Source organism: Cupressus sempervirens, chromosome 9 (assembly GCF_028749045.1).
Source record: "Cupressus sempervirens isolate cs-2001-9-10 chromosome 9, ASM2874904v1, whole genome shotgun sequence".
NCBI lineage: Eukaryota > Viridiplantae > Streptophyta > Pinopsida > Cupressales > Cupressaceae > Cupressus > Cupressus sempervirens.
Genome location: NC_143126.1, coordinates 808464007 through 808491322, shown reverse-complemented (window position 1 = coordinate 808491322; position 27316 = coordinate 808464007). Strand labels below are relative to the sequence as shown.

Sequence of the window (27316 nt, the reverse complement as noted above, 5' to 3'; positions counted from 1 at the left end):
GAGTTAAACAATGAAAAACTAATAAAAATGTCATGAATTCATCTCGATACCTCTAGTCAAGTGCATCATCGAGGTACTAAAAGCACATGATAGCATAGAAAACCATTAGTTGCAGACCATGCGTACTTCTATTTTGTGTAATAGTATCAAGTTTGTTCAGTTTTGCCAGGGAGCAACTATTGTACTAGGTGGATAAGAAAGCATGGGATGTGTCGATGGTGATTTGGCAGCAGATAATGCAAGGCGATGTGCATCGGCTAGAATTAGGGTGGCTAAATGTCGAAGCTAAGGGTCAAGTGTACTAAGTACTAGTGCGGTAGGGTGTAGAGAGTAGATACATGGAAGGCTAGTAAAGAATAAGTTTCAAGTGAGTGATGACTATAAGTAAGCAGATAACATGGGAATGAAACAAGGTGAGGTGAAGAGAAATATCTGATTATTGGATATATTGAGAAGTTGTAGGAATTGGTCAAGTGAAAGAATGTCGGGCTCACCAAATCAATCGTAGCAAGAGGGTGATGCTAGCTAGGGAAGGTGGATGAGGCAAGGGCAAAGAGTGAAGCATGTTTAGCAAACCTTCGAGGAGCTGGTGGATCAATCAGAACTCCAAGAATTAATTTTGGGGCTAGGTTGGGCAAGTTAGGTAGGGCAAAGGTCAACACAACTCGAAGAGGTGGGGATTAGAGCAGAGTAAATGCCCTTGTTCGCTTTAATGATGTTGTCGGGAACTACAACACAACAAGCATTACAGGTGATATTGGATGATGAGCTGATGATGCAGGTGGAGAATAATCCACTTGGGATGACAATGAGTATGTTAGGAGCAGATGAGGAGGCAGGGGAGATAAAATCTCTTGAAAAATCCATGGGAGAAGCTTCAAAGGATGTGGGAGGCTTGGTGGGGGTGAATTAGTGAGCAAGATGCATTGGTTGATTAATCTTGGGACACTAGGACAGGGGACAACAGAAGGGAAAATGAGTGGTGTAAATGTAGATGAGCCACGACTAGAGGTGGGAGGTAGGGATCAATCGGCATGGGACGTGGAGGAATTACAAAGAATGTTAGATGCCGAGATAGTCCAAGCGAAGAATGCAGAATAGGATGTCACATTTTTGTTGGGATTGATGGAGAAGACATGGGAAGATGGGGTGCAAACGGAGGCAAGACAACTACAAGTAGTGGTGGAGGCAGAGCAAGCATGGGTGCAGTCACTATAAATGGAATTGTGTGTGGAACACGCACGAGTGAAGGGAAGTGATGTGGGAATGTGAGTGGAGTGGTCATGGGTTGAGCGATTACAGGAATCTCTGAAGATAGTGCAAGTAGGTTCAAAGAGCACTCAGAATGAACTAGTGTTACTGCAGTCGTAGTCTGAGTCATTTAGAGAGGTGATTGGAAAAATAAAGTCCTTGGCATTGAAGTTATAGGAGTGGTTAGCTTTAAGCGAGGGGAAGGCGAGACAATTGCAACATCGTTTAGGCAAGGCAAAAGTAGACACAGAGCACTGGTGAATGGTGACTGATCAAATGCAACAAGAGCGAGGCGTGGCCTAACGAGTGATCATTGCACCAGGGGTAAACAAGTTGGTGGAGAATGTGTTCATGGACATGCACTAGTCGGTGAAGGTACACTAGGAAGCCACTTATTGGATGGGATGTTATTATCAGGCATTCTTGAATGAGGATAGGCAAGGGATGTAGTTTGTGGATAGGGAATTTACACAGATGTTGAACGCACAACTATGTGGTGGGAGGTTTCCAATTCCAATGGATGAGGTGTGGGTATGTAGAGGATTGACACCAGGGGCTTCATCCTTTGGAGCTAGGCAAAAAGAGACACCATTGATTGGACACCCTATCCTACCACATCCCCGGGGAAGCCAAAATAAATGATCCGCTAGGCACTATTTGAATGTAATATTGTCATTGTCATCATAGGAGAATAAAAGTGTGTGCCTGTTGTTGTGGCAATCAAACGAATAATAGATGTTGATTGTAATGCATCGACATGTGTGTTTTTGGTATTTTCAGAATATATTTGGATGTTTTGCATTTTTGTGGAGCACATAAATATTTTTGTATTTTCTATAGGTATTTGAATGTTTTTGTGTTTTGTGAGAAATATTGGAATGATTTTAATCTCTGTAAAAGTGGGGACAATACGATCCATATAGTAAAGATAACTGTTACTGGTAGGTGAGAATGTTTGTGTGGACTTGTAATGGAGGAGGAATATAGATTTATGCAATATATGAGGAGTTACAATGTGTAAGGCATAATTCTATGTATATTAATAGTAATTATAGACAATTATAAGGCCAATGTTGGGATATTCCTCTAGGTATGTGTCAAGACAGAGGTTTGTGAGGCCTATAAAAAGGTGTTTGGGCCTAAAAAGGCACTAGAGGGGTCTGAAAAGGACACTTGGGCCTTGAAAAAGATGCTAAAGGGCCTAAAAAGGCACTTTTGGCCTAAATGGCGCTGGAGGCATCCGAAAAGGATACTTGGGCCTTGAAAAAGGTGCTTTAAGGGCTTGAAAAAAGGCATTTTGGGCCTAAAAAAATGCTAGAGGGGTCCAAAAAGGACAATTTGTCCTTGAAAAAGGCACTTGAAGGGCCTAAAAAAGGCACTTTGAGCCTAAAAAGCCACTGGAGGGGCTCAAAAAGGACACTTGGGCCTTGAAAAAGGTGGTTTAAGGGCCTAAAAAAGGTGTTTTGGGCCTAAAAAGGTGCTTGCGCCTAAAAAGGGGCGCTTGAAGGGCCTAAAAAGGTAGTGTGAGCCTAACATGATGTTGGAGGGGTTCGAAAATGACATTTGGTCCTAAAAGAGCACTAGAGGGGGAGCCAAGCTCTCACGCTTATGCTTACTTATTCTGTGCCTCTAGTTGAGTGAGGATGAAAGAGTCCGCCGAATATCTGGGCTTTCGAGATAGCATTGATATATTTGTTGAAGGTGGCTAGACTAATTGTGGCCACTGCAACATAAATAAGACTAATGATTTGTTGGGAATTGTTGCTCATGACAAGAGGAAGGAAATGGGGGCACCTCTTGTGCTATTTGTGTTGTGCCAGATTTTCCAAAGTCTAGCAAAATGTTTCAGGACATTACTACGCTGCTTCTTTATATCAGTGAGGTGTGTTTGGTTCAAAATATTTTATGTCCTATTGTATAGCCTAATTGAGCTAAAGTGAGACAACATTTGATAGGAATTTTGGGGTGTTGTTAATTTTTTGAGCATTCATGGCTATGTTCAGTAATTATGACCCCCTTTTGAATGTCTTTAGGAAAATTTGAATTTTTTTTGATAATTTTGGACAATTTACAAAAAAAAATGGTAATTCTAGGCAATTTTTGAATTTTTTTGGTAATTTTTGGCAATTTTAAATTTTTTTTGGTATTTTTTGGCAATTTTGGAAATTTTTGGCAATTTTTGAATTTTGGTATTTTTTGGCAATTTTTAAATTTCTGGGAATGGAATGTGGATGTGAGTGAGATTTGTTGGAATATAGGGGTAACCAGGGCCATGCGAGGCACCTAAAGAGGCAAGGAGACCAAAATGGGCCAAAAGGTAGGAACATGGGTGTGGATGGCTACATTTGGGACGTGGGCGAGTATTGAAAGGAGTTTGGGACATCAAATGGGTCGAATGAGGGCTAAAATAAGCTTTGGTGATCATTGGTCAAGGTGGATAGATAAGATGTGCATTGATTTTCTTGCAATTCATGTCTATGGTATCTCAATACATAATTAGACTCCCTGTTTTGTTGAGTTTGTTGTGCTCCCCTTCGTTGTTGTCATACCGATTGTCTCTTCTATTGTAAACTACATTAATGCCAAAGAACCACTAAATTGTGACCCACAAGGGTTCCTCAATTGGGTATGTGTGAAATTAACTTGACTGTGTTGGATGAGCCTCAACCAAGCAAAATTTGTCCAGAGGTGGGTACTTGAGGGCTGTCTTAACTATTTTTCAGCATTGAAGGACTTGTGTTGTTCAAGGAAGTCCAAAGGTATTGTCTCTCACCCCTTTTCAACCCAAGGTGGCATTCTCACTTCCTTTGTACCATTTTTTTTTGAGTTGGTTTTTATTTTATTTTATTGATTTTTTTTTGGTATTTTTGATGTGTTTCTCAAGGCTCTAAACATAAAATCTCTTGAGATGGATGCTATTGATGGGTTCTACTAGGTCTGTACCATCAAAATTTGAAAGTCTGTAAGTACCAATCCCAAAGGACTCCTTGACAATGTAAGGACCAATCCAATTGCCTTCCCACTTTCCTTTCTTTTCTCTAGCCACTTGGTTCTTGGGGTTTTCTTGGAGCACTAAGTCACCAATCTGAAAAGCACGGGGTTTGACCTTTTTGTTGTAATGTCTTGATAACCTATTCTAATACACTTTGAGATGTTCATGTGCTCTATGCTAATGCTCTTCTAACAACTCTAGCTGCTCTAGATGGGCCACTTTGTAATCCTCATCAGATAGGACATCTCAGAAAGTAACTCTCAAGGATGGGATCTCAACTTCTAAAGGAAGAATAGCTTCACAACCATAAATCGAGGAGAAGGGTGTTGCGCTTGTAGGTGTCCTGACACTCATCCAATAGGCTTAGAGGGTGGGGTTCAACTGTAAATGCCAATCTCTACCAATATCATTGACAGTTGTTTTGAGGATGTTGATAATGGTTTTGTTGGTGGCCTCTACTTGGCCATTGCCTTAGGAATAATAAATTGATGAGGAGTGGTGTATAATGTGAAACTTTTCACATAATTCATCAATTATTTGATTTTTAAAGTACAAGGCATTGTCCGTGAGAATGGCATGGGGTATGCCAAACCAACAAATGATGTGGTTTAGAATGAAGGAAGAGATTTGTTTTCCAGTAGAGTCGGCAAGTGGCGCCGCTTCAATGCAATTGGTGAAGTATTCTATGGTGGTGATAATCCATTTATGTCCACCAGAGGAAGGTGGGTGGATGGCTCTAATCAAATCAAAGCCCCACTGATAAAATAGGCCATGGCGTGGCCAAAGGGTTGAGCTCTTGGGCTGGTGCATGAACAAGGTTACAATGGATTTGACATTTTTTGCAAGTTTTGACATAGTCGATAGAATCCTTTTCCATGGTTGGCCAAAAATAGCCCATCTTAAGAATCTTCTTTGCTAGTGTGAATCCACTGGAGTGTGACCCACAAATCTCTGCATGGACTTCTTGCAAAGCGACTCTAGAGTCATCCTTTTCGAGGCATCTAAATAAAGTACCATCAAGACCTTTCCTATACAACGTATCGGCCAACAAAGTATAACATGAGTCTTGTTGAATGAAATTTCATTTTTGGTTACATGAGAGGTTAGACATAATGGTATTATCACAGAGGTATGTGATGATGGGGTTATACCAAAGGGAATCAGGAGTGTCTGAGTGGAAAATGATAAGGGAATCAGGTTGAATAAATATGAGTTGAACCACCTCTTCTACCAAGAATTCATACCACTTGTGTTGCTCTAGTAGTTGGAGTAAGGAGGCCAAGGTGGCCATAGCATCTATTGCTCTATTCTTTTCTCTGGGAATTTGTTCAAAAGTAATATGAATGAAACATGCCTTGAGTGTGTCAACCATATGTTTGTAAGGCAATAACTTTTTATCTTTGGTTTGATAAGTGTTGGTGACTTGATTGATGATCAACTGGGAGTCTCCATAAACCTCTAGTGCTATTAGTTTCCATTCTAAAGCTAGCTTAAGACCCAAGACCAAAGCTTCATATTCTGCCATGTTGTTGGTGCAGGGGAAAAGTAGTTTGTAAGACTTAGGGATGGTAATACCTAGTAGCGTGATGAACAAGATACTGATGCTTGATCCATGGTGTGTATAGGAACCATCAAAATATAATTTCCACATTACTGGCTCTGTTTGAAGAATGTGCATATCTAGGAAATTTGCTAGGATAGGATTTGAAATCTCTATAGGCACATTTGCTAATTCATCAGCAATGGCCTATCCTTTAATTGCCTTCCTATCAACATACTCAATGTCGGACTCGCTTAGGATCATCATCCATTTAGCTAATCGATTGATTAATGTTGTTTTGTTGAGAAGATATTTGAGGGGGTCAATTTTGGATATAAGCTTGACTTTGTGTGTTAGAAGGTAGTGATATAGCTTTTGGGAAGCAAAAAATATGGCTAGACAAGCCTTTTCAATAAAAGAGTAATTGAGCTCATAATTGACCAAGATATGACTGATGTAATAGATAGTCCATTCTTTTCCTTGGTCATTTTCTTGCACCAAGAGGGCTCCAATTGATTTATCCATTACAAAAATGTACAGTAACAAAGGTTTGTGTGGTATAGGAGGTACCAACATGGGCAAATTCATCAAGTAGGTTTTGAGTAAGTCAAAAGCCTTCTAGTATTGGTCATCCCACTTAAAATTTATATCTTTCTATAGCAAGTGTGTGAAAGGTATACACTTTTATGCCAACTAAGAAATGAACAAATAGACTAATTGAAGCCTACCTTGAAGATAACATAACTGACTCAGGTCCTTTGGAGGTGGCATACTAATTATGGCTTGTACCTTTTCAGGGTCAACTTCTATCCCTTTGGTTGAGACAATGTATCTTAGAAGCTTGCCTGATTAGATGCCAAAAGTGCATTTCTTGGGATTGAGCCTAACTTTGAATGCTTCTAGGTAGGTGAATATCTTGGCTAGTATGGGAAGATGTTCTTCTCGACTATGGGATTTGTTGAGGATTTCATCCACATAATGTTCCATAAAGATATGAATTATATCGTGAAAGCTAGTGATCATGGCCCATTGATAGGTAGCCCCAACGTTCTTTAGCCCAAAGGGCATTACATTCCAACAAAATGTGCCCCACACACAAGTAAAAGATATTTTCTCTTGATCTTCTGGTGCTATCTTGATCTGATTATACCCTGAAAACCCATCCATGAGTGCAAACATGGAATGACCCATTGTTAGATCAACAATGGTGTCAATGTTGGGAAGGGGGAAATCATCTTTGGGACATGATTTGTTTAAATCTTGGAAATCGATGCAGATGTGTATGTTGCCATTCTTCTTTGATATGGGAACAATGTTGGATATCCATGACACATACACCAAGGGCTGGATGAAATTGGTGCTAATTAACTTTTCTAACTCTGCTTTGACTAACAAAGCTATATGGGGATGCATCTTTCTAAGCTTTTATTTTACTAGCTTGGACTCTAGAGAAATGTTGAGATGATGGAGGATTAAATTTGGGTCTAAGCTAGGCATGTCTGTGTAAGACCATGCAAAGTTTATCTATCTTTCTTCAAAGAAGTAGATGAATGCCTGTCTTTCCTCTATGCTTAAGGACTGTGTCAAATAAATGACCCTTGGTTCTTGCTCTATGCCAATGTTGATTAGTTCAGTTGGTTGAATCAGGATGGAAGATCTTTCCTTGGAGTATTCAGGTAAAGTATCAATCACTCCATCCGTGGGTGCCATAGTTGGGTTTTCACCTTGGGATGTGACACTTCTATTTGTTTCCAATTTTTTCACAAGGTTAGCCACAACTTGGTAGTGATGATTGAGGTTGTGGAATGCTTGACCTATTCTAGTGTGACTGAGGTAATTGATACCAAACTCGACTATATGCCTTTCTTCTGTTCTTTGTTGATGAGATGGTTCAACCACGTTAAGGTAGATGAAGACTTCATAGACAATGTCAAAATGAGTGATGTGGTGAGGCTCAATTGTATCCCAGTTAATGAGCTCAAGATGGACTAGGGGTAGTGATTCATAATATGGAAAGGGTTCAACAGGTTTAAAGACTTGATTTCATTGGATGACTCATATGTTGTATCTATTAGATCTATGACATGAGCTTCTTCTAGAGTGTTAGGAAAAGTAGAGCTTGCAAGAGGCTCATAGTAGTCATCTTCAAATTCTACTGGAAAGAAGTCAAGGAATGGGGTTTAAAATTGAAATCCTTCGACATGTTCATCATCTTCTAAGCTGCTCTGTTGTACCTTGAATCTTGGTGAAATGGGTCTTCGAATAGAGGTTGTTCCTTGTGTAGCAAAATTGTTAGATGTGGATATGTGAACAACATCACATTCTTTATCCTGAAGAGACTCCTTGATTAATGACTCAAATTCCCATTTAGTGGAATCATTGTCGTCTTTGTTATTAGAGGTGTTTATAGATGGTTTTTTTCGTGGGATGTGAACCTGAGAGGGATAGATTCACATTTATGATGTTAGTTGTTTTCTAGCTATAACCATCCTTTTGTTTAGGTACCCATGCCGGGGTGGAAGCGGAGGAATCACTATGCTTAGGACGAGCTTCAAAAGAGGTTTGTGTATTATCTTGTTCATCATATCCTACCCCCGTTTTGGACCTGTTGGACTTGAATTGTACCATTAGAGGTTCAATGATGCCTGTCCCTTTCCCTAAAGGACCATCTCCCGTGTATCCCATCTTTTTCATTAGGTCAAAACCTTTTTTGTGTAGGTGGAGGGAGATGTCAAAGTTTTGTTGACTAATTTCTACCACTCAGTTTGGAGGTGTGCTACTTGCTTTGATAAAATGTGCATGATAAGGCTTGGTGGATTAGGGTTTTCCATGAGATCTCAAAGAAATCAGGGGATCAAATAGGGAGACTGAGTATTCGCCCACTCCTTTGCGATGCAATTTACACTTTTTATCAAATTCTTTCAACAATCTATCCATTTCTTCATAATGTGACCATTTAGGGTCTTTGGACGATGATGGTGAAGGAAAGGAAGGACCCAAACAATCCACTTTCTCTTTATGCTTAATTGACATTGATGAGTGGTTGTTGTTTCGGTCAGTAGAGCATGAAGTGTCTGTAGTTGTGGACTGGTTGATGTCATCTGTTGGTGTGTCAGTTTCTTCCTTGTTGCGAGGGACAAGGGAATTACAATATTGGGCAAAGTGTTGATCTCCTAGTATGGTCACCTCTTGAACCATGTAAGGAAATTTAAGACACTAATGATAAGTGGAAGGAATGACCTGCATTTCATGGATCCATAGTATTCCCAAAAGGATGTTAGAAGTTAATTGTACATCTAAGACTTGACAAACAATTTCTTTCACAACTAGTCCTACTCTGATGGGTAGAATAACCATGCCTTTGGAGGATCTTTCCTCATTGCCATAAGCTTTGATAATAATTTTCTTTCTTGGGTCAATAGCATCCTTTGTATACCCTAGGGCTTTTACTAAATTGAGTGTGCAAATATTGAGGCCTGCTCCACCATCAACCAATGCTCTCTTAAATCTATTTGTATGGATAAAGACTTCAATATGCAAAGGAGAGTTTTGTGGCTGGATGACGAACATGTCATCTTGGGCTAAAAAAATATGCAGTGAGGGGCAACTAGGTTACTGACCATGTTCTGAAATCTACTCACATCCAGGTCATTCGGTACTAAGGCTTTGGTGAGTATTTGTTTATGCTCTAGGGAAATCTGTAATAGTTTAAAAATAGAGATATGGGTGGGGAGTCTTAAGTAATTGGTTGCTTAGGTTGTACTTGGGCAAGGAGGAGCTTGTAGTTGCATGATTGAGATTTGTCACAAGTCCTGGTAGGATAACTTTAGAGGCTTGGCCTTGGGTAACAACATTTGAGAATTGTTTTTTGTTTTTATCTTTAACTATGATGACATTTATGGTGTCATCAAAGCTAGAAATCATGTTAATGGTATTGTCGTAATGATGTGCATAATTGACCTTAGTGTGAGGGGATGGATTCTGACTGGCTTTGGAGAATTCACCCTTTTCATGACTCATGAAGGGGTTCTTGAAGGTTGTATGGTCTTCATAATTGCTAAGGGTTTACTACTTCAATGACCTCATCATTGATTAATTTTTGGATTGTCCCCTTAAGGGAAAAATAATTGTTTGTTAAATGCCCCCTATTTCGATGGTAGGCGCAAATGTGCTTATCATTCCACCATTTTGGTTTGACTTGGGGTTCATGGGGTTTGGCCTCAGGAAGTACAATGAGCTCATCAACCAAGAAGGTTTGCAAGGAACTCTCGTAAGACACCTCGATAGGAGTATACACCTTGGGTATATCAGAGGATTGATATCTGCGAGGAGGAGGAGCTTGATTGTAGGCAACTTGTTGATTGGTCATCAAGGGAGTTTCTACATTGTGTCGATAGAATGGGCGGGCATTGTCTTGTTGGGGTGCATTTGGGTTGGTGTTGTTGACAACATGATATGATTGGTTTAGATGAGATTGGGTTTGAGGTTTGACATGGTTGGCTTCGACCATCCCATCATTAACGATGTTCTTGTTGTTGTTTTGCCACCATGACTTTTGTTTATCGGTGGCCTGATCAAAGGAATTATGAGTCTGCATGGATTTATTTGAAAAGCCCTTACCATCTTTTGATAGTTTAATGATGTCATTATTTAGTAAGGTCTCTTCTACCTTAGTAGCATTCTCTAAGGTAGTTTTGAAATCTTTAGGCCCTTGGAGTTGGAGCCAGTAATTCATTGATTTAAAGAGACTATTAATGAAGATGTTAGTCTTCTCTTTGTCAAGTATTTCTTTGTGGTGCTTAGCAACATGTGTCTCCACTATTGTAAGAAAGTTTTGAATGACTCACTGGGAAGTTGTTTCGTGTTGCATAAGTCAATCATTGTAACTTCCCTTTCAATATTGTAGGAATATTGAGAGATGAAAATGGAAGCCAATTGGTCAAAGGTTTTTATATTGGAGGGTAGCTTGGAGAACCACTCCATGGCTTGCCACCTAAGGCTTCTAGGGAACAATCACATTAGGTACGTTGTGTCATGGACAAATTCCATACTTAGGGTATAGAATTTTTTGAGGTGGTTTTGCAGATATGATGTGCCGAAGTATTTATCATATTTTGGTATTTGTACATTTTGTGGGAAAGGCGCGAAGGTAATGTTCTTATCAAAGGGGAGAGGACACACCTTCTCGAGGTTGAATTTTGTGGGTTGTGTTTTTCCTTTCTTCATTCTTTCCATTTCCATTTGTAGGTCTTGTAAATTTTGCGTGACAACATCTAGGGGTGAATCTTCTTCGTCTTGTTTCAATTTGGTCACATCAAAATTAGATGGTAATTTCGCACCTTGTTGTGCTAATGCTAGTATATAATGCTCCTTGTATTTCTCGAGTATCTTGTCCATGATATCGACAAGTTTGAGATTTTTTTGAAAATATTTGATTTTAGTTTCGATACTCCTATCCTCCCATATGTTAGATGAAGCCATGGTGGCTAAGGATTATGAATTTTAATTGAACAAGGGTGACTCGTGAATAATTGCATTCTATGAGCAATCTGCTACTGTAGTGAGTTCAAGGAGATTTAGAGGTTTTGTGCATTTGATGGTTATGCCGGCTATTCTAGCACTCATTCGTAAAGGTGATTATTTTGGTTTTTTCATTATACCGGTCTTATACGGTGGCATGAAAATGTGAACTGGATTACTTTAGGCATTTTTGGAATGCAAGGGTAACAAGCTAGATTGGACAATGCATTTCCGTTGACCATGATTTCTCTGTGGTAACAAGCTAGATTGGACAATGCATTTGCCAATTTTGATAGGATAAGTTTCACTTGCACCGAGTCGAATAAGGGATGGATGTGTGTCTTCGAACATTTATGGCTTGATGTATGAAATGAATTGATGATAATTGTTGGGTTGATAATGATGTTTGTAGCTCTGCTTGTTTTGAAAGGTGTTTTCAATCAGGTATGGAATTTCTCAAACTTTGTAAAATGCTAGCAAGGAAAAGGGTATCCAAATTTATCGTTTGTTCACAACTATTATGCACGCAAATGGCCTTTATTTTATGTTTTTGCTCAGATGCATCATAGGATTGGTCAAGGCGCTATTTAATTGATCATATGTGTTGTTTAAATGCTCAGACACACTATTGGAATTGTCATATGCATTGTTTCATGATTGAGATGCGTTGTTTTGCTAAGCAAATGCACTGTTTAAAGGCTCAGACACATTGTTTGATAGGAATGTGCGTTATAATAGGGATCATAAGCATTACAAGAATGTTCAAAAGCATTGTTTTATGTAGTATATGTGCTACTTTCAGGATTATTCAACAATGTTCTCCTTTTGGACTTGGTTTCTCGATGCCAATTTGAAGTTTGTCTTTCTAGAAGGATTGTGATCCGCACTAGTGTTCGTTATTAAGTTTTAAAGCACTTCCAAGCAAAATAGTAGTAAGACCAAAACAAAATGTAAAACCACACACACCTAGAAAATGGAAGAAAATGGCTTCCTATCAAGGTTATCTAAATTCGGTGACTAGTGGATCTTAGTGTTTAACCAACTATGTTCAGATTTACCTCTCTTGTGACAGAGAGCTTCCCACCAACGCTAAGGAGGTTTGGCACAATCCCTTATAGGACTACTCGAGGAAGGCTATATTCCAGACATGGGTGGCTTGCATTCTATTGAGAATACAAGATTGGAAGGCAATCCCTCTCACTGGCCCTGCTAAGCCAACTTAGGAGGTAGCCTTTCTATGGCTAGATAATCCTACCTATTGAAAAGTGGGAAATGGAAGGCACATACAGGTTTGGGAATCTGATCACTCAAGAAGAGTGAGAGTATATCCCTACTATTTTGGCTCCCCAAACACAATAGACACGAAGGTTTAATCACCAACCCTTATACTACTAAAAATAGAGGAGCTCCTAGCGACACTATGTGTGAATTCTTTCCTTGTTCAATTGTAACCAATATTTACAGAAGTTTGGGCATTCTGATCAACTCGAAAGAGTTGAGAGCATAGGTCTACTTCTATTTTGGATCAGGGAGATTGAATGCTTCTATTAAGCTATGTTTGGAACTTTGAAATGCCACACTTTATATTGACAAGAGCCGAGGTCCACTTACCTGATTTGGAGCTAGCAAAGGCTAGGCACTTTTAGGAGGGTCTTCATTCCTATCAGACACTGTTTGTAATCTGGGAGCTTTTTGTTAACTCAAAAGGGACCTCTAAGCAAATGATATTTGAATCTAGAAGTTAGATTTAGGAAACTCTAAATGTTACTAGATGCACTACAAAAATACTCATATGCGTTATAGAAAGCCTTATATGCACTATTTAATTTGGCAAATGTGGTATAATAAAATTAGATGCACTATAAGACACTTTTTCTATGCTTCAAAAATCATCAAATGCATTATAGAAAAATGTAAATGCGTCATAGAAAACTTCAAAAGCGTTGTAGAAAGATGTAAATGCATTACATAATAATTTAAATGCGCTTTAGAAAGATTAAATGCATTAAAACAGAGTTCAGAAGTGTCCAAATATCTCTTGGAAGCATTATAACAAAGCTCAAAAGCATCAAAAGATTTAGATCCGACCCTTGTGTTTTCGAGGAAGACTTTGAGACGTTGTTCTCGCTGATATGAGGCCTCCCGAATGCTGCAGAACTTGTATTTGATCGGATCTGCACAAGAGAATAGCAAGAAACACATATCTATACTAGAAATGAAAGATTAGACTAAAAAAAATGACAATAGAGAGGCTTTTAGTTCAAGCCCCATGGTGGGCGCCAATTTGTACATGGTGTGAATGCGTATTCATGAAACTTTAATGTAGAATGCAGTTAGACTGACGATGAGCTAGACTAAACCCAATATATCATCATCAGAATGTAATCTCTACGAGTGTCTCATGTTTCCCTAACTACAACTAGTAAAATAACTCTTAGACCAGCATCTTAGTGACAGTTCTAGAATGGAAGTATGCTAAAAATACAGATCTATGAGGATACATGCAAGATCTAGGACTAAAAATGCAGATTATATGCTATCAAAATGGATATGCAATAAACTAACATACAATAAATGATGCTAAATAACATAAAACAATGCTAAAATGTTATGAATTCACTAGAATGATAATGCTAAAATGATAACTCAGAATCTGCCTATAGTGCAGATGCCTAAAACTTGGGTCCTTTGCCTCTTAGATTTCCCTCCTATTTATAGGATTTCAAAAGGGGTTGGGGTAAGAATAAGGATTTTCACCTTTGACTGATGGGTGAAAGTGAAACTAAAAATATCTCATAAGAGACTATGAGGAAGAGTCCAACAGACTTGGTTTTGAGGATAATTGAGGATATTTCTAATTCTTTAAAAATAAAAAAGGGAGATTTCCAATTTTGTGAGGATAAATGATTTTTTTTTGTTTTAATAAATGTCTTATTTATTCTCAACACTTTGTCTTTTTCCTCCTCCTTTTTGAATTTTATTTTATGAATTTGAATTGTTTTTCTCCTCTTTTAAATTTGATTTAGGTCTTATCGATTTGATAGATTAATAACCTGATGTAATTTTTGATTTGAAAGTCTATTGTGTTTCTCCTGATTTTCTCTTTAATTTGCACTGATTGATCAAAATTGCATGATTTAGGTCTTTGCCAATTTTTGGGTGTCTACAATTATTACAAAATATAGATAGAGACTTAGAAATTGAAGAAGAACAAAAATAATTAAAATGTAATAGAAATATTTCTTCTAATTTTATAACAAAAACTATAATTATTTAGTTATTTAAACTGTACTGTTTAGTTAAGATTTTTTTTAAAAACTACTAATAACAATTCTTCTAAATTTATAACAAAAAAACTATAACAAAAAAACTATATTTTTTTAATTATTCAAATTGTACTATTTAGTTTACATTTTTTTTGTTAAAGTACTTATCATATATTTCAAACATTTCAACTTAATATATAATAATAATGATTGTAATATATTTATTGTATTCATTACACTTATTTAAAAAAATAATTAAAATGAAATAGAAATAATTTGTCTAATTTTAAAGCAAAAACTATAATTATCTAGTAATTTAAATTGTACTGTTTAGTTAAGATTTAAAAAAAAAAACTACTAATAACAATTCTTCTAATTTTATAACAAAAAACTATATATTTTTTACTTATTCAAATTGTACTATTTAGTTTAGATTTTTTTGTTAAAGTACTTATCATATATTTCAAATGTTTCAACTTAATTTATAATAATCATGATTGTAATATATTTATTGTATTCATTACACTAATTTTATATCAATCATATAATTATAAAGCATGGCTCGGAACATTATAAAGACTCAAGGGAAAGGGAAAGGCTCAAGAAGGATGGCTAACCTAAAACAAGGTCACTAAAAATTCTACAAACTAGATTTCCAATGGAACCTGGAATGGAAATTTTACAAATTACACATTGATCTAAATGTAAAACAAAATCCATTGATCACCTTGGTAAAGTAGGATACTAAATTGACCAAAGAACAGATGGTGGATTATAATTGCTCAAAATTGCAATTGTAGGTGACTGTTAACAGTTAATTAGTTTACTTAACCGAATAATTCCAACTTAACAAATGATTATACAATATATTGATTTCTACTTGACTGAAATTATCTTAAAATTCAATTTACTACAAGAATGAGAACAACAACAAATGAAAGAGCAAAGGCAGAGAAAATGTTACAAGTGAAAAGAGCAGAAGGAGAAGCAGAATCAAAAGAGCAATTTCGATGGCTTTAAAAAGAAAACCTGATTTGGCAGACGGTGTTGCAAAGTACTCCTGTTTGCGGCTTCCTTCTATGCAAATAGCTTCAAATCTAAGAAGTTGGTGCAATCACGAAGGGGCTTCCAAATTTTCTAAGGAGAAAAAGATTCTCTCTCTGTCACAAATTCACACAGACAAGGAAAACAATGACTAATAAAAATAATGATTGAAAAAGAACTGATAAATTGTCTATGAAATCCGTATTTGAAATTTGAAATACCTCAGTGTGCTATGAGGAAGGAACAAATGTGTGGAGAATTTAAATTGAAGTCATTGGGCAGAAGTTTCTTAAGAAAATGTTTAACATAGATATGTAAATGATTTTGAGGGAGGCAAAAGGCTAAATTAGAAGATTTAATAGAGAAACCACCTGCATGCATGCTAGTTCGTCCCTACACATTCGCATTGCACGAGGAGGTGGATGGAACTGTTAATACCTTTTTTATGGGACCATTATTATAAACCTAGAGATATACGAGCTATTTTCCTACATGCGTAAGAATCAAATTCATTGTTCATTCAAAAATCCATTTGATAAAATAAGAACAGAAGGAAAGTATCTTTAGTTTTACACTTAGAATTAAAATAGCCTAAAAAAAATGGAGCGACAATTCAAAGTCAACATATATTACAAAAGTATAAAATTGGCTGCCATCCCCAACAAATTTAGACAACGAATATTTCCTGATATCTACGTATCACGATTAAAGTTTTTACACAGACACACATTATAGAATTCCCAATTAACTGCTAGTTTAAATAAAGCCATAATCAATTTCCATTTCTTAATCCTTACATATCCCTCAAATTCTGTGATTTTCCAATTAGTAGTCAAAAACTGCTTAACAAATTCAGTAATTACACATGACTGCCTTTTTTTAGATGTTAAACAATTCTCAGGCCATTGTGTGCCACAATAAAAAAGCCTATTGGCTTAATTACATTTATAATATTTTACATTTCTCGTATTTTTATATTTTATTTTTTAAAGGCTATTCCTTTTTTCTCATTGGTTCCTCCTATTTTGCTAGTGGTTTTTTAATTTTTCTTTTCAAAAATTCAAAAGATTTCTTTTGCTACTCATTTTCTACTATTGATTTGCCTCCATTTTAGAAATGATGTTTCATAGTTATCTTATTTTTATTTTTATTTTTGAAGATCTATTTTTTTTCCTAATTGGTTCTTTTTTTTTGTTAGTATTTTTTATTGTTCTTTTAAAAACTTCAAAATGTTTCTTATGCCACCAATAAAAAATAAGAAAATGAAATATTTTTTACATTTAAAAAAAAAAATTGCAAAATAAATATTTCTATAATTCTAAAAAAAAAAGTCTTATATATATTTTAGTTTTTTTTACATTAATATAACTCCATAAATATAGAAACACTAGCACATTATTTGTATCTAATTTCAATAATTAAGAACCAAGACTGAAAAATGAAAAAAAAAATCTTATATACTTTAATTTTTACGTTATATGACTGCCTTAAAAAAACTATTGATAAACCAAGTTATATGAGTATTGTATATCTATTAAATTTTTGTTAAAACTTGTATACACTACATATTTTTTTTTGAAGTTATAGCAAAATTTATAAAGTTATAAACATATTTCATTTTTCTCTTTTTACATTAGATAGAACTCAAGTTGTATTACAACTCTTGTTTTTATTGTTTCATTAGTTATAGTGTTTATGTAAAGGTGTTTTAACCCTCTTCAGAAGTAAACCCATTTCCTTAGAATGCAGTGCGTAAAAAAGTAAACCCATTTCCTTAGAATGCAGTGCGTAAAAAAGTAAACCCATTCCTTAGAATGCAGTGCTTAAATAAGTACTTAAATAAGTATGGTACCTCTCATAAGACACTCCCCCGAAACAACGTATGCATACAAAAAAAAGCCATCCACGAGGAAAAGAGCAGAAGAGTTTGCAAAGAAGCGGCTTGTGAAAAGCTAAAACCAAACCCCCAAAGAACATGGATGGGTCATCTCAACCCCTTTCAGTTCCTGCCACTTCCATTGCAGTACAGCACAGCACGGCACACCTTAGCGAATAATTTCCATACTTGGATATCAGGTTTGTTGGATACATGCCATTCATATTTAACATTTTATTTCCTGCTATCCAAATGAGGTTGACTGCTCACTATTTCGTCTCATACCTCTCTGTCTAAGACAATCTGAGATCAGTTCGCCTGTTCCGAGGGTCATTTTTTCAATTGTACTTGTCAACCCATTACACTGGAATTCGATCTTTTCAGGTGGGTTCCTCAACACCATTTTCATATTGCTTGCTGAGACGACTAATTGACGTGCTTTAGGCTGAAATGCCTCATTGTGGGGCTCATCAAAAGCGTGCGCACTTGTTCAGTACATTCTTTAGTTAAGGTTTGTTAGATTATCTTGATTTGAAAGTGAATTTGCCAGGTCATGGCTGCAACATGTCTCTGGAAATTTAGAGATTGGGCACATTTCATGCTCAGATGCATTTGTACATACCCAAAAGCTAAGGCTTTTAATCGTGCACCGAACAACGTAATCTTTGAATTTGTTCATACCCATTACCTCCATCTTTGAATTTATGAATACCCAAAAGCTCAATCGCTGAATTTAAGTTTGTACAAAAATTCTGTGAGTTATTATCTTCATTCACGATTCCTGTAGTGGATTATGGTTGTCTATATTTGACACGTAATCTAGAATTGATAGATTTCTGCATACCCAGAATTTGACATCTCATAAATCTTGCCGGGGACAACCTTCATTTTTGAGAGTTTTTTTTTGGGTGGTTATTGACCGAAATGTTTATATAGCCTATCTCAGTTGATAGAAAGATTCAATTTTCTCAAAATTCTCTATTTGAGCTGAACTTCACTTTTTGAGATTTTATTATTTCTGTAATTTAACGTACACGTGAACAGAAATTTTCAGTTTTTTGATGGTAAATTTATTTTCTTCTAAATTATGTTTCTGAACTTTGAACTAACCTTTATTTTGGGGTTTTTGTATTTTCATTTTTGTTATTTGACAGACATATTGGCATACATTTGACATTTGAGAAAAAGATTGAGATAGATTATAAGAATGGTGAGTAAAGTTGATTCACCGAAGGGAATCGCAGCAGAGGGAAAGCATTATTATTCCATATGGCAGAACATATTCGAGATTGATACCAAATATGTACCAATAAAGCCAATTGGTAAGGGTGCTTATGGGATTGTTTGCTCTGCTCAAAATAAAGAGACCAATGAGAAGATTGCAATTAAGAAGATTATCAATGTTTTCGAGAACAGAACTGATGCACAAAGGACTCTTAGGGAGATCAGGTTGCTTCGTCAGATCAGGCATGACAACATTATTGCTGTGAAGGATATCATGAAACCTTCCGATAGGCTTAATTTCAATGATGTTTATCTTGTGTTTGAGCTCATGGATACAGATTTGCATCAGATCATTAGGTCTTCTCAACCGCTCACAGATGACCATTGCCAATATTTCATCTACCAGGTTTGTACTGTGATTTTTGGTTGTGTCTCTTAAAATAAGAGTTGTTGTAATTCAAGCTTATATATTTGGAATGAGTGCTAAAAATTGGGGTTGTTGGTGGTTGTGGCTCATTAAGATCTGATTGGCATTCATTAGCTAGTTTATGTCTGGTCTATTTGTATACTGTACTTATCCATTCTAATTTTTGACATATTTTCTTACAATCAGCATCCTTATTTGAATCCAAATTTACTTGCATAAATTCTTATTCTTTTCCTTCCACTATCCCATTGCGCCTGACCTTTCTTTAAGAATACCTTATCTACCACACACCGAAGGGAATCTTCATATCATATTTTTTTTCTGATATGTGATACCTAAATTTCTTTGCTCTCATGTTGATGGGTTCTATGGATACCTGCAGGTTCTTTCCTTGGATTTATTTGAAGCCATTATTCAGGATCTTCAGTCCCTCCATTAGGATCATTACTGAGCAATGTGATGGCCTCTCCCTCTCTGATTATTTGATAATTGATTTGCCATTGGTTGAATAGATACTACAAGGAAACAGTGTCCAATATTTAGCAATTTCGAGTTGTTCCATGTGTTGGTCTCTACCCATTTGGCTCTTCAGTGGCAGCATAACCTGAGAAATTGATCAGCACAGCTTTTTTGATTTATAGAATCCCCGTTTGGCAAAAATTAAAATGCTATAAGACAATAAAACTTGCAATCAGATATAATATTTCAGTTATGCTCAAGCAGATGCAGCAAGTCAAAATTTTGTAGTGTGGTATATTGATTTGCCATTGGTTGAATATATACTATAAGGAAACAGTCTCCAATATTTAGCGATTTCAAGTTGGCCTTTAATTCCTCCAAAAAGCCTGAATTTATTATGATTTTGATTACTTAGGCCATATAGGCACTCTGCTCCCATGTGTTGGTCTCTACCCATTTGGCTCTTCAGTGGCAGCATAACCTGACAAATTGATCAGCTCAGCTTTTTGGATTTATAGAATCCCCATTTGGTAAAAATTAGAACGCTATAAGAAAATAAAACTTGCAATCAAATATAATATTTCAGTTATGCTTAAGCAGATGCAGCAAGTCAAAATTTAGTAGTGTGGTATATTAACTGGGAACTTCCTCAAATTTTCAGTATTTCGGATTGCATGTCAGATTGAACCAGATATTGACCATGAGTTTGATTCCATAATATTGGTTTCATTCCTATTTTTGGAGGGACTTTTTCTGGACTTAATTCTTGAAATTGTCCTTAGTTATCATTGTTTCTAACTTTTCTTCTCCTTCCTTTCTCATTCCAATTTCAAGATGAATCCTTTCAAGGTCATGGTCAATTCTCCACTTTCTTTAATGGCTGTGAGATCGTTTGAGGCTCTCATATTTATTATAATGTCTTCTTTTAATATGAAGGGAATGTGGGATCCACTTCGACTCTGTAGCAGTGAGTGAGTGGCTGGCAGCACAGAAATATTAGATAGATAGGCTGTAATTGCTTCAGTCAGGAGTAGGTTCAACTAATAGAATAAAGTGGTTGACTTGGAGTGGGCATTCCAGCTAGAACTGCCAGGTAGCTGGGTAAATTTAGTTGTCTCAGACCTGGTGGTTAACTGGATTGCCTATGATTGTGTAATGGTAAAAAAAGGAAAGCATCGGATTTAAGAAATGTTGGGGGTAAATGAGAACTTCTCAGATGAAAAACAAAGATAATGATTTTATTCTTAGGAGTCTGGTGGCTGTATACAGCAGCTTGTGGCATTTGGAGATGAAAATCTTCAAGTGTGGCAATCAGATTGTCTTAGGAATCAACCTAAGGAGCAGATCAAGTATTACTTCATCAAGGACGTTTTAGGTGTTGTCAGATTTCCAGGTAGGGTGTGAGTAATTTGTATCAGACTAGCAAGCTTTAATTTGCATGCGTCTTGTTCCGACAAAAATATAAAACATACATTTTTTTTTGGCTTGGTAATGCGCAGCTAAGGCTGCAGAAAGTATATTAATAAAAAAAAAACAAAAAATGTAATAACTCAAAAATAGGAGTGCCTCTTAACGGCTTCCAGCTGGGAGCAAATACAGAGGAGGAGCCATTTAGGTCAAATCAAAATGGTATCTGGTGGCACTCACAATAGCAAAACTGTTGGTGTAATTATATATATTTTATTACACTATATTCAAGCTTACTTAGGATAATGCATTGCACAATAGTTTGTATACGAGACACCTAGTAGATTGCACCTATTTTGCACATGGTGTAGGAGAAATTCCACTTTAGAGGGTGATAGATATCACATTCCACTTTATGTGTTGTATTCACCTTTAGTGTATTAATCACATTGTCATCCTCCACATGTTGCACATACTTCATTGCATAATGGAGGATGGTGGACATGATTCCACCTAGTGTGGGTGATATATTATCTCTTGCTTATCTCTTAGATATCATGCGTTGCCTATATTAAGCAAGCACATCTACATTGTATATAAATTGAGTTTAGTTAGCTTATCCATTATTAGTTGATTCAGTTACTATACTGGTGAGAATACAACTTATTCTTATCATATCATTTTGTCTTTCTTGTGCAACTCTTTGAGTTCTAGATCTTTGCATATTGCTTTAGGCAAATTCTTTCATTACATCAAAGTGATTATTACATTGAATCAGAGCCATTGGAGTGTCATGCATAGCCATTTTGGAGAGATCTTTCTCCCTTTGTTGGACTTTCATCCATATCTGGAGAGCATCATTTTGCAGGAGTGTGTAGAGCAAGGTTTATCCTCACCATTGCGTCTAAGAGGCCATATCAATGAATTTGACTATAAGTTCGCCTATTTTGGGGAAACGTCAAATCTGAGGCAATTTTTATTTTGCAAATCGGACTGTACAACCCGATATGCGCAGATGAAATTCTGCTCACAGCCAACAGACATACTGAAAGAACAACCTCTCACTCAATATTTCCAGTGACATAAACCCATTATCCACATACGAATGACAATAGCTTGGTTTACCATTCATTTGAGCATCTTCTAATAAAAAGAACCAAACATTTATTGTGCGGTGAATGTGGGACTAAGTCTCAAGGTATATTATGAATCCCTTCTTCCCAGCAGTCTCACACCCTTTAGTCATGTTCCCCCTACCTATTGCCAACTGAGCTCCTAGCAGCACACTGACCGCCGCCGGTCCATTTGTAAGTGCCATGTGGACATCAATCCCCAACCCAACACTTGACACACAACTCAAACTGATAGACCCAATGCGGAGCTGAGATCTGACAGGGATAACCTTCTCATGCCACCTCAACACGAACAATCCAATCATTGGCCATATCAACAACCAACCCTTTTTTTGCAGCATGTGATTCTCCACTATTCTAGAATTGATGACCGCCTGATTGTCAAAACCTTGTGATTTTGTTTTGTTGTGACGGTCAGTTGAATGCCAAATTCAGACTCACCGTTATCCTGCATTGGTTGTTTGACCGTCAAATGAAATGCAAATTTGTAGTGTCTCGTGATTGTATCTGTACAATCCTTGATTTTGCAACTTTAAAGGCTTCATTTTAGCTCACAAGTACACATTGTTAGGGGTTTTTTTTGAAGGTGCATAATTTTGTATACCTTTCAGATCTGCTATCAGTTGTAGCCTTGTTTTGACAAAAATATCACTTTCAGATCTTGGTCATTTTTGGCCATATATGATCACTGTGTTGGTACATTTTCAGTTGGATCCTTAGCAATATTGTTTTGAGCCCGATTTAGCCTCTATAAGGCAGTTGTAAACATCAAAATTAGAAGTCAGCTCTTGTATAGGAAGTGGCAATTGTACACACTATAAATAAAGTGCCAAAATCATTTATTTTGGGGGGTGGTGGGGGAGTTCTTTGCTTGAGTGCATTGTGGGGGTGTAATGATTTGTTGATCTCATTTTGTAATATGAGAAGCGCATCATTGCTGTAATCATGGGATATGGAACACATCCTGCTGTAAAAAATTTGTATGGGGCTAATTATGAATAATGGGCAAAGGGAATATTGTAGATGGCTTAATCTCTTACCTTATCTTATGGGCTCATTCCTAAGCCAAAGTCCAAGTTGAAATTTTTTTGTCTAGGACGAAAAAATACTCATATCAGAGGATTGATTTGTAATAGCTTTAGTTTGTGTCTCTTCTATGACATTTACCTCTAGTTTAGCTGTATTTAGTGCCCACACACAATTTGGACCATTATTTGGGAGGATTTTGGAGATTCTTGTGTTTCTCTATTCTGTGTTGATCCTATTGCAGATTACCTCATCCCACTTGATGATGTAGACAATATTCCCTTTGACAATGCTACCTTAAAGAAGCTATCTATTTAGATTTATGATCCAAAGCCTCCACTTGTAGCTCCTACTTCTCCAGTTGAGATCACACATTCTTCTCTTGTTGATGATTGTAGTGAGTCATTGCAAGAGATATCTATTCGTCTCCTTGATTGGGATTCCTACTTGCCAGACATTGGTGCATTGTTTTGGGAGTTTGTAGAGTTGGAGAAATTATTAATGACATTCGTATTCTCTTTGATGAAGACAATCCTTCTTTAGTTGTTACAGGGAACACTCTGACCCTCTTCTTCATACTCTACATGATCATCCTTCACAATCTAACATGATTGTGGATCCTTGATACAACAGTTGGAGGAGGTTTTTTAATCTACAAAGGAGACATTTAAGTCTTTTGAGCTTGTTTACAATCAATTACGATTGGTTCCTTGTTTGTCACCTTCTATTGTGCTTGTGCATGTTATTGATTGTTAATCTCAGATTGGTTTTGGCACATGAGTGACAATACACTTAAGTCATTTACAAGATAGAACTTAGTTCATGCCGAACAAGTAATGTATGCCAAGCATAAGTTGTCAGATAGTGTATGCCGAGCGAGATATATAGTATGTGCCGAGTCACTCAAGTGTTGAGCAGACAGTTGATGCCGAGTAACTAGTAAGTGCCGAGTCACTCAAGTGCCCAACAGACAATTGATGTCGAGTGATTCAAATGCCGAGTGATCAAAGGATTCCGTGTCATTCAGAGGCCAAGTTACAACATTGAAGATACAGTGGATGCCGAGCATTAGAGACTTCAAGTGCCAAATAAAACAGTTTTGGACAGTTGTTTGCAATGGCACAAACTTCTATGTAAACCGTTTTTGAGCCTACTTAAGGATTGTTTTGTGATTTTAGATGATAATAACGAATCTATATTGAGGATCCCTATGTAGTATATGCAACCAATTAGTTAAAGGGATGGATTAAGCGGCAAAATGGGTGAATCACAACCGTTGATTCATACCTAACCCTAAGTCACTTAGGTCTTCTTTAGGAAGGCAAACCCTAAAACATTGGATGTGCGAAGAGAGAAGTTTGCATGCGCAGATAGAGTATTCATGGTGGTTGTTGGTCATGTTTTCATTTCATGCCTATATGAATATATCTCAACGTGAATGTTCCATGTTCCTATTGTGAAAATTAGGGTTTGGTCTCTTTAATTTTGTTAACCCTAGAAAAACCCTAACTTTTGTTTCACTAAAATATTGCCCTAGGAAATTTTTTGGGTTAGGTGCCTTTTCAATTTAATTTGAGTAGGAGAAATCATTTTAAAATACTCCCTTATATTTTCGGGAACCTTTTAAAAGGTTATTTACATTGTTCCCTAAAGCTCCAAAAATAATTTGTACCGCCCGATCTCTTCAATATCGATGATGGTCGCTATGTCGTTATAAAAAGTCGTGTGCCTTTTGCCGCTAGCAACATAGCAACCAAGCAATGATTACATGCGGGACCCAGTTAATAAATAAATGATGTTTCAAGGTGGATTACCCACGCCGTCAGATCTCCCTATGATCGACAGTGGTTGCCTTGTTGCTACGGGAAGTTGCATGAATTTTATCTCTAGCGACATAGCAATCACCTGCAAACAAGGAATATGAGGGGACCAAATCTAAAGACGATGGCATGAATTTACTTGCCATTAATAACCTCATCAGCACGTCAGTTTGTCAGAGTGTCAGATGCCACTGAGGATGTGCACTAATAGAAAGGTACTGTTGATCCGCGTCGTCAGATCTCTTCAAGATCAACGGTGGTCGCCTTATTGCTATGGGAAGTTGCATGAACTTTACTGCTAGCAACATAGTGGTCGAAGGAAAATCTTACGGGCCCACCTTGTTCATAACAAGATTATCACACGAGTTCTATCGTCTGATGCAATAGACATCGACGATGGTCGTTATGTTGCCATGGGAAGTTGCTTGATTTTTACCCTTGGCGACATAGCGTGAGCATGACACGTGTCCAAAGGCACAAGTGGGTCCAATGTAAATTGTCAGCAATGAAAGAAAAGGCTTATATGGAAGGATTTAATTGGGTTGACCGCCAACTTGGAGGGTTGAAGCTGAGTCATTAAAGATTTTATTCCTCAATCATCGGATTTTTCAAAAATTGATGGCTTGTTTTTAAAATTGGAAGGTGGTGCCACTCTGTTTTTCTCTACGATCCATTTATGAGAATCAAGGGTCCTCGTGCGAAGTTAAAACCAGGGATATATTGCAGAACTCAAAGATTTTCTTTGTGCAAACATATTTCTGATTTTCTAAGAGCAAGAGCCTATTGAAGAGCTTTTCCGGCCTGGTAGAATTGTGAAAGAATTTTCTATATCAGCACTTTACTGCAGATTTCAAAGAAGAAACAGGAGAAGCAAGAATCTTAGCTTGTATATCACTAAAAGAATTTTGGTTTTTTTGCATTATTATTATCAAATATGCCTCCAAAGATGGGTTTTTCGAGAAAAGTAGAATATGCCAGTAGGAATATACATGATGACTTCTTGGAATAATTAATTGAGTCCACGAATGAGTTAGCCCAAATGAAAAAGCTAATTCCGAACCCTAGACTCAAGATTGTAGATGGTTTATATGGTAAAGAGAATTGGACCAAGGATGCCATTACCTCTAAAATAGGACTCCAACTATTCAAGAAATGGTTCTTAGAGAGGAAGTTGGTTTGCCCCCCATGGAAATATTTGGGATTTTGATTTGGGTAAATTAGTAGTCCCTGGGGTTTTCATGGATTTAAACCTTCTGCTGTCTTTGTAAAACTTCAGGAGTTCCTTCGATGGGTATTTAAGTGCGACATGTAGGTAGTAGATGGTATGATATTTGGATTATTTCTTTGTACGATGAATTCCTATTAAAGTTCAATATTGTTCGCCATTTTGGAAGTGAAAGATCTTCCCTACTTAGTTTTCTTCGGTTTCGGTGGGATTCAACCCTCACCCTATTCCGTTTGTATCGTTTGGCTCGATCTGGCAAATCAAATTGCTATCATTATTTGCAACTATTATATAGATTGATGTTTTGTGCGTATTTAAACTTTATTGTGTATCTTACTTGGTTGACCAAAGACTATTGACATCTCTGCATCCATTCATACATATTTTGCTCACCGTCCTTGCTTCCACCGTACACCACCTATTGCACTCCGTACGGTAACCTCCTACATCGTACATCCATCTTTCCCAGTCGTATGGTCTTCCAACTCCACCGTATGAGCCTCCCCATTATTCCGTATGGTCTTCCCTTCCTAACCATACGGCCTCACATCCTTGCACCGTACAAACATCCAAAGGACTGTACAGACATCCTGAGTAACGTGTGGTTCCACACCTTTGCATTGTACGATATCTGAAGCAATCTCCACCCATTGTACGACCACTTGCTGCGATAATGGTAAAATCAAAGCGAAGTAAGATAGGATCATTACAGTGTGGCAAAGGGAGAATGCAAAAGCTCTTTGCTTGATCAATCATTAGAGCTAATCTATTTATTGTGATATTCAAATAGTGAGTTTTTTGTTCCTTTTGGAAGGGAGTCTCAATTGAGAGGGAATCTCTACATGCAAATGACCTTTATGGGCTTTAACAAGTTTTTCTGTGCAAGAGAAGTTCAAGGTGAATGTTAGAAATAGGCAATATTGAGAGAGGGGAGGGTGAATCAGTGTTCCACAAACGTTTGCCCAACTATGGATATTATTAACAATATTTAAACTTGCATATATGATCAAACTGAAAAGTAAACATAACTATAACACAATGCAACTCACAACACCATTATTTGTTAACTAGGGAAACCATGATCAAGGGAAAACCTTGGTGGGGAT

The 27316-nt window shown here is 36.9% G+C and overlaps 1 protein-coding gene across 5 annotated transcripts in view; it reads left to right on the top strand.

Annotated features, from left to right (window-relative positions):
* The first annotated feature begins 17477 nt into the window (after nt 1-17477).
* LOC149541164 (mitogen-activated protein kinase homolog NTF3-like) overlaps nt 17478-27316 on the top strand; it is a 107581-nt gene continuing 97742 nt past the window's right edge. The window contains exons 1-3 of one of the 5 annotated variants that reach the window (XM_089802161.1): nt 17478-17689; nt 17874-18000; nt 18644-19119. In XM_089802161.1, the coding sequence (XP_089658287.1) occupies nt 18697-19119 (423 nt within the window). In that variant the 5' untranslated portion in view covers nt 17478-17689; nt 17874-18000; nt 18644-18696. Of the gene's footprint in view, nt 18244-18643; nt 19120-27316 lie in introns of all 5 variants that reach the window. The other 4 variants (XM_089802159.1, XM_089802160.1, XM_089802162.1 and 1 more) reach the window with 4 other exon arrangements.